Source organism: Oncorhynchus masou, unplaced genomic scaffold (assembly GCF_036934945.1).
Source record: "Oncorhynchus masou masou isolate Uvic2021 unplaced genomic scaffold, UVic_Omas_1.1 unplaced_scaffold_2625, whole genome shotgun sequence".
NCBI classification, from domain to species: Eukaryota; Metazoa; Chordata; class Actinopteri; order Salmoniformes; family Salmonidae; genus Oncorhynchus; species Oncorhynchus masou.
In genome coordinates, this window is record NW_027009062.1 from 25,001 (window position 1) to 32,500 (window position 7,500).

At 45.9% G+C, this 7,500-nt stretch overlaps 1 protein-coding gene across 1 annotated transcript in view; it reads right to left on the bottom strand.

Annotated features, from left to right (window-relative positions):
* Positions 1–7,500, bottom strand: part of LOC135533727 (ras-related and estrogen-regulated growth inhibitor-like protein) — a 16,915-nt gene that overhangs the window by 2,828 nt on the left and 6,587 nt on the right. Inside the window, exon 4 of the mRNA XM_064960994.1 lies at positions 1,138–1,286. Within this exon, the coding sequence (XP_064817066.1) occupies positions 1,138–1,286 (149 nt within the window). The remainder of the gene's footprint in view (positions 1–1,137; positions 1,287–7,500) is intronic.

A 7,500-nucleotide genomic window follows, 5' to 3' on the forward strand; every position in this document is an offset into this window, starting at 1 on the left:
TAGATCTTGGCTCTGAAAAAAATTAAATAAAAAAGGTGCTGATTAATTGTCACATGGACATGAGCCAGAGAGTTGAATCTCTGTGGTAAAATCTAACAATGGGATTACTACCGATGTAACAGTTGTTGGGCAGTGTGGGCGGCTGTTCAACACACATAGACGTCCAATCTATTGATGCACAATGACAATAATAGGATGGAATGTCAAGTCCCACTGCCTCCACTCTCCCCCTACGCCAAGTGTCAGGTGAGTGGACAGACTGGACAGGAGAGTGGACGGACTGGAGAGGTGAGTGGACGGACTGGACAGGTGAGTGGACGGACTGGACAGGTGAGTGGACGGACTGGACAGGTGAGTGGACGGACTGGACAGGTGAGTGGACGGACTGGACAGGTGAGTGGACGGACTGGACAGGAGAGTGGACGGACTGGACAGGAGAGTGGACGAACTGGACAGGTGAGTGGACGGACTGGACAGGAGAGTGGACGGACTGGACAGGTGAGTGGACGGACTGGACAGGTGAGTGGACGGATTGGACAGGTGAGTGGACGGACTGGACAGGAGGGTGGACGAACTGGACAGGTGAGTGGACGGACTGGACAGGTGAGTGGACGGACTGGACAGGAGGGTGGACGGACTGGACAGGTGAGTGGACGGACTGGACAGGTGAGTGGACGGACTGGACAGGTGAGTGGATGGACTGGACGGACTGTACAGGTGAGTGGACGGACTGGACAGGTGAGTGGACGGACTGTACAGGTAAGTGGACGGACTGGACAGGTGAGTGGACGGACTGGACAGGTGAGTGGACGGACTGGACGGACTGTACAGGTGAGTGGACGGACTGGACAGGTGAGTGGACGGACTGGACAGGTGAGTGGACGGACTGGACAGGTGAGTGGACGGACTGGACAGGTGAGTGGACGGACTGGACAGGAGAGTGGACGGACTGGACAGGTGAGTGGACGGACTGGACAGGTGAGTGGACGGACTGGACAGGTGAGTGGACGGACTGGACAGGAGAGTGGACGGACTGGACAGGTGAGTGGACGGACTGTACAGGTGAGTGGACGGACTGGACAGGTGAGTGGATGGACTGGACAGGTGAGTGGATGGACTGAACAGGTGTGTGTTTACCTCTTGGCCACTCCCAGGTTTAACTCTCTGATCAGGTGTACTATGGCTTTAGCCTTGATGAAGGAGGAGCGGTCACTGATGTCATAGACCACTACGAAGCCATCAGCCCAGTGGATCTGGTCGGTCAGAGTCGACTTCCCCTCACAGGCCTGCAGAGCAACACAAACAGCAAGGACTTGTTGCTATAACCAAGCAATCTGATACACACCAGTGGAGGCTGGTGAAGGGAGGGTGGGCTCATAGTAATGGCTGGAATTAGAATAAGGCTGGAATGGAATGAGAGAAACCCCATTCCATTCATTACAACGAGCCTGTCCTCCCATGTAAAGTTACCCCAGCCTCCACTAAGCCTGTCCCATGTAAAGTTACCCCAGCCTCCCCTAAGCCTGTCCTCTGATGTAAAGTTACCCCAGCCTCCACTAAGCCTGTCCTCTGATGTAAAGTTACCCCAGCCTCCCCTAAGCCTGTCCTCTGATGTAAAGTTACCCCAGCCTCCACTAAGCCTGTCCTCTGATGTAAAGTTACCCCAGCCTCCACTAAGCCTGTCCTCTGATGTAAAGTTACCCCAGCCTCCACTAAGCCTGTCCTCTGATGTAAAGTTACCCCAGCCTCCCCTAAGCCTGTCCTCTGATGTAAAGTTACCCCAGCCTCCACTAAGCCTGTCCCATGTAAAGTTACCCCTGCCTCCCCTAAGCCTGTCCTCTGATGTAAAGTTACCCCAGCCTCCACTAAGCCTGTCCTCTGATGTAAAGTTACCCCAGCCTCCCCTAAGCCTGTCCTCTGATGTAAAGTTACCCCTGCCTCCCCTAAGCCTGTCCTCTGATGTAAAGTTACCCCAGTCTCCACTAAGCCTGTCCTCTGATGTAAAGTTACCCCTGCCTCCCCTAAGCCTGTCCTCTGATGTAAAGTTACCCCAGTCTCCACTAAGCCTGTCCTCTGATGTAAAGTTACCCCAGCCTCCACTAAGCCTGTCCTCTGATGTAAAGTTACCCCAGCCTCCACTAAGCCTGTCCTCTGATGTAAAGTTACCCCAGCCTCCACTAAGCCTGTCCTCTGATGTAAAGTTACCCCAGCCTCCCCTAAGCCTGTCCTCTGATGTAAAGTTACCCCAGCCTCCACTAAGCCTGTCCTCTGATGTAAAGTTACCCCTGCCTCCACTAAGCCTGTCCTCTGATGTAAAGTTACCCCAGCCTCCACTAAGCCTGGCCTCTGATGTAAAGTTACCCCAGCCTCCACTAAGCCTGTCCCATGTAAAGTTACCCCTGCCTCCCCTAAGCCTGTCCTCTGATGTAAAGTTACCCCAGCCTCCACTAAGCCTGTCCTCTGATGTAAAGTTACCCCAGCCTCCCCTAAGCCTGTCCTCTGATGTAAAGTTACCCCTGCCTCCCCTAAGCCTGTCCTCTGATGTAAAGTTACCCCAGTCTCCACTAAGCCTGTCCTCTGATGTAAAGTTACCCCAGCCTCCACTAAGCCTGTCCTCCGATGTAAAGTTACCCAGCCTCCCCTAAGCCTGTCCTCTGATGTTAACTGTGGGGGAAATGGTTCTGATTGACAGTGATGTATTAACTGTGGGGGAAATGGTTCTGGTTCTGATTGACAGTGATGTATTAACTGTGGGGGAAATGGTTCTGGTTCTGATTGACAGTGATGTATTAACTGTGGGGGAAATGGTTCTGGTTCTGATTGACAGTGATGTATTAACTGTGGGGGAAATGGTTCTGATTGACAGTGATGTATTAACTGTGGGGGAAATGGTTCTGATTTACAGTGATGTATTAACTGTGGGGAAATGGTTCTGGTTCTGATTGACAGTGATGTATTAACTGTGGGGAAATGGTTCTGATTGACAGTGATGTATTAACTGTGGGGGAAATGGTTCTGGTCTGATTGACAGTGATGTATTAACTGTGGGGAAATGGTTCTGATTGACAGTGATGTATTAACTGTGGGGGAAATGGTTCTGATTGACAGTGATGTATTAACTGTGGGGGAAATGGTTCTGATTGACAGTGATGTATTAACTGTGGGGAAATGGTTCTGGTCTGATTGACAGTGATGTATTAACTGTGGGGAAATGGTTCTGATTGACAGTGATGTATTAACTGTGGGGGAAATGGTTCTGATTGACAGTGATGTATTAACTGTGGGGAAATGGTTCTGATTGACAGTGATGTATTAACTGTGGGGGAAATGGTTCTGATTGACAGTGATGTATTAACTGTGGGGAAATGGTTCTGATTGACAGTGATGTATTAAATGTGGAAATGGTTCTGATTGACAGTGATGTATTAACTGTGGGGGAAATGGTTCTGATTGACAGTGATGTATTAACTGTGGGGAAATGGTTCTGGTCTGATTGACAGTGATGTATTAACTGTGGGGAAATGGTTCTGATTGACAGTGATGTATTAACTGTGGGGGAAATGGTTCTGGTCTGATTGACAGTGATGTATTAACTGTGGGGGAAATGGTTCTGGTTCTGATTGACAGTGATGTATTAACTGTGGGGGAAATGGTTCTGATTGACAGTGATGTATTAACTGTGGGGGAAATGGTTCTGATTGACAGTGATGTATTAACTGTGGGGAAATGGTTCTGATTGACAGTGATGTATTAACTGTGGGGGAAATGGTTCTGATTGACAGTGATGTATTAACTGTGGGGAAATGGTTCTGGTCTGATTGACAGTGATGTATTAACTGTGGGGAAATGGTTCTGATTGACAGTGATGTATTAACTGTGGGGAAATGGTTCTGATTGACAGTGATGTATTAACTGTGGGGGAAATGGTTCTGGTCTGATTGACAGTGATGTATTAACTGTGGGGAAATGGTTCTGATTGACAGTGATGTATTAACTGTGGGGGAAATGGTTCTGGTCTGATTGACAGTGATGTATTAACTGTGGGGGAAATGGTTCTGGTCTGATTGACAGTGATGTATTAACTGTGGGGGAAATGGTTCTGGTTCTGATTGACAGTGATGTATTAACTGTGGGGGAAATGGTTCTGGTCTGATTGACAGTGATGTATTAACTGTGGGGGAAATGGTTCTGATTGACAGTGATGTATTAACTGTGGGGAAATGGTTCTGGTCTGATTGACAGTGATGTATTAACTGTGGGGGAAATGGTTCTGATTGACAGTGATGTATTAACTGTGGGGGAAATGGTTCTGGTTCTGATTGACAGTGATGTATTAACTGTGGGGGAAATGGTTCTGATTTACAGTGATGTATTAACTGTGGGGGAAATGGTTCTGATTTACAGTGATGTATTAACTGTGGGGGAAATGGTTCTGGTTCTGATTGACAGTGATGTATTAACTGTGGGGGAAATGGTTCTGATTTACAGTGATGTATTAACTGTGGGGGAAATGGTTCTGGTTCTGATTGACAGTGATGTATTAACTGTGGGGGAAATGGTTCTGATTGACAGTGATGTATTAACTGTGGGGGAAATGGTTCTGGTTCTGATTGACAATGATGTATTAACTGTGGGGGAAATGGTTCTGATTTACAGTGATGTATTAACTGTGGGGGAAATGGTTCTGGTTCTGATTTACAGTGATGTATTAACTGTGGGGGAAATGGTTCTGGTTCTGATTGACAGTGATGTATTAACTGTGGGGGAAATGGTTCTGGTTCTGATTTACAGTGATGTATTAACTGTGGGGGAAATGGTTCTGGTTCTGATTTACAGTGATGTATTAACTGTGGGGGAAATGGTTCTGATTGACAGTGATGTATTAACTGTGGGGGAAATGGTTCTGGTTCTGATTGACAGTGATGTATTAACTGTGGGGGAAATGGTTCTGGTTCTGATTTACAGTGATGTATTAACTGTGGGGGAAATGGTTCTGATTGACAGTGATGTATTAACTGTGGGGGAAATGGTTCTGATTTACAGTGATGTATTAACTGTGGGGGAAATGGTTCTGGTTCTGATTGACAGTGATGTATTGAATGCAGTGCAGAACTTTGGCTGTGACTATATAAGAAGGGTTAGAGAGACAGGGAGAGAAAGAGAGAGAGGGAAGTGTCAGAGAGAGGAAGGGAGAGAGGGAGGAGACAGGGACAGAGGGAGGAGACAGGGACAGAGGGAGGAGACAGGGACAGAGGGAGGGACAGAGGGAGGAGACAGGGACAGAGGGAGGAAAGTGTCAGAGAGAGGAAGGGAGAGAGGGAGGAGACAGGGACAGAGGCAGGAGACAGGGACAGAGGCAGGAGACAGGGACAGAGGCAGGAGACAGGGACAGAGGCAGGAGACAGGGACAGAGGCAGGAGACAGGGAAAGAGGGAGGAAGGGAAAGAGGCAGGGAGAGAGGGGGGAGACAGAGACAGGGAAAGAGGGAGGGAGACAGGGAGGGTAGGAGGGAGACAGGGAAAGAGGGAGGGTGGGAGGGAGAGAGGCAAAGAGGAAGTGTGGGAGCGAGAGAGGCAAAGAGGGAGGGTGGGAGGGAGACAGGGAAAGAGGCAGGGTGGGATGGAGAGAGGCAAAGAGGAAGGGTGGGAGGGAGACAGGGAAAGAGGGAGGGTGGGTTGGAGACAGGGAGGGTGGGAGGGAGACAGGGAGGGTGGGAGGGAGACGGAAAGAGGGAGGGTGGGAGGGAGACAGGGAGGATGGGAGGGAGACGGAAAGGGGGAGTGTGGGTGGGAGACAGGGAAAGAGGGAGGCATTGCTGCATGCATGGCTGGGCACAATAAGTGAGATTGATTACTCTGTCAGGGGTTTTCACTGCACTGACTTTATAGAATCCTGTACCATACCTTTATAATCCTGTACCATACCTTTATAATCCTGTACCATACCTTTATAATCCCGTACCATACCTTTATAATTCTGTACCATACCTTTATAATCCCGTACCATACATTTATAAATCCCGTACCATACCTTTATAATCCCGTACCATACCTTTATAATCCCGTACCATACCTTTATAAATCCCGTACCATACCTTTATAACCCCGTACCATACCTTTATAATCCCGTACCATACCTTTATAATCCCGTACCATACCTTTATAATCCTGTACCATACCTTTATAATCCTGTACCATACCTTTATAATCCTGTACCATACATTTATAATCCTGTACCATACCTTTATAATCCTGTACCATACCTTTATAATCCTGAACCATACATTTATAATCCTGTACCATACCTTTATAATCCTGAACCATACCTTTATAATCCTGTACCATACCTTTATAATCCTGTACCATACCTTTATAATCCTGTACCATACATTTATAATCCTGTACCATACCTTTATAATCCTGTACCATACCTTTATAATCCTGAACCATACATTTATAATCCTGTACCATACCTTTATAATCCTGTACCATACATTTATAATCCTGTACCATACATTTATAATCCTGTACCATACCTTTATAATCCCGAACCATACCTTTATAAACCCGTACCATACATTTATAATCCTGTACCATACCTTTATAATCCTGTACCATACCTTTATAATCCTGTACCATACATTTATAATCCTGTACCATACCTTTATAATCCTGTACCATACATTTATAATCCTGTACCATACCTTTATAATCCCGAACCATACCTTTATAATCCCGTACCATACATTTATAATCCTGTACCATACCTTTATAATCCTGTACCATACATTTATAATCCTGTACCATACATTTATAATCCTGTACCATACCTTTATAATCCCGTACCATACCTTTATAATCCTGTACCATACCTTTATAATCCTGTACCATACCTTTATAATCCTGTACCATACCTTTATAATCCTGTACCATACATTTATAATCCTGTACCATACCTTTATAATCCTGTACCATACCTTTATAATCCTGTACCATACCTTTATAATCCCGTACCATACCTTTATAATCCCGTACCATACATTTATAATCCCGTACCATACCTTTATAATTCTGTACCATAACTTTATAATCCCGTACCATACCTTTATAATCCTGTACCATACCTTTATAATCCTGTACCATACCTTTATAATCCTGTACCATACCTTTATAATCCCGTACCATACCTTTATAAATCCGTACCATACCTTTATAATCCCGTACCATACCTTTATAATCCCGTACCATACCTTTATAATCCCGTACCATACCTTTATAATCCCGTACCATACCTTTATAATCCTGTACCATACCTTTATAATCCTGTACCATACCTTTATAATCCTGTACCATACCTTTATAATCCTGTACCATACATTTATAATCCCGTACCATACCTTTATAATCCCATTACCATACCTTTATAATCCTGTACCATACCTTTATAATCCTGTACCATACCTTTATAATCCTGTACCATACCTTTATAATCCTGTACCAT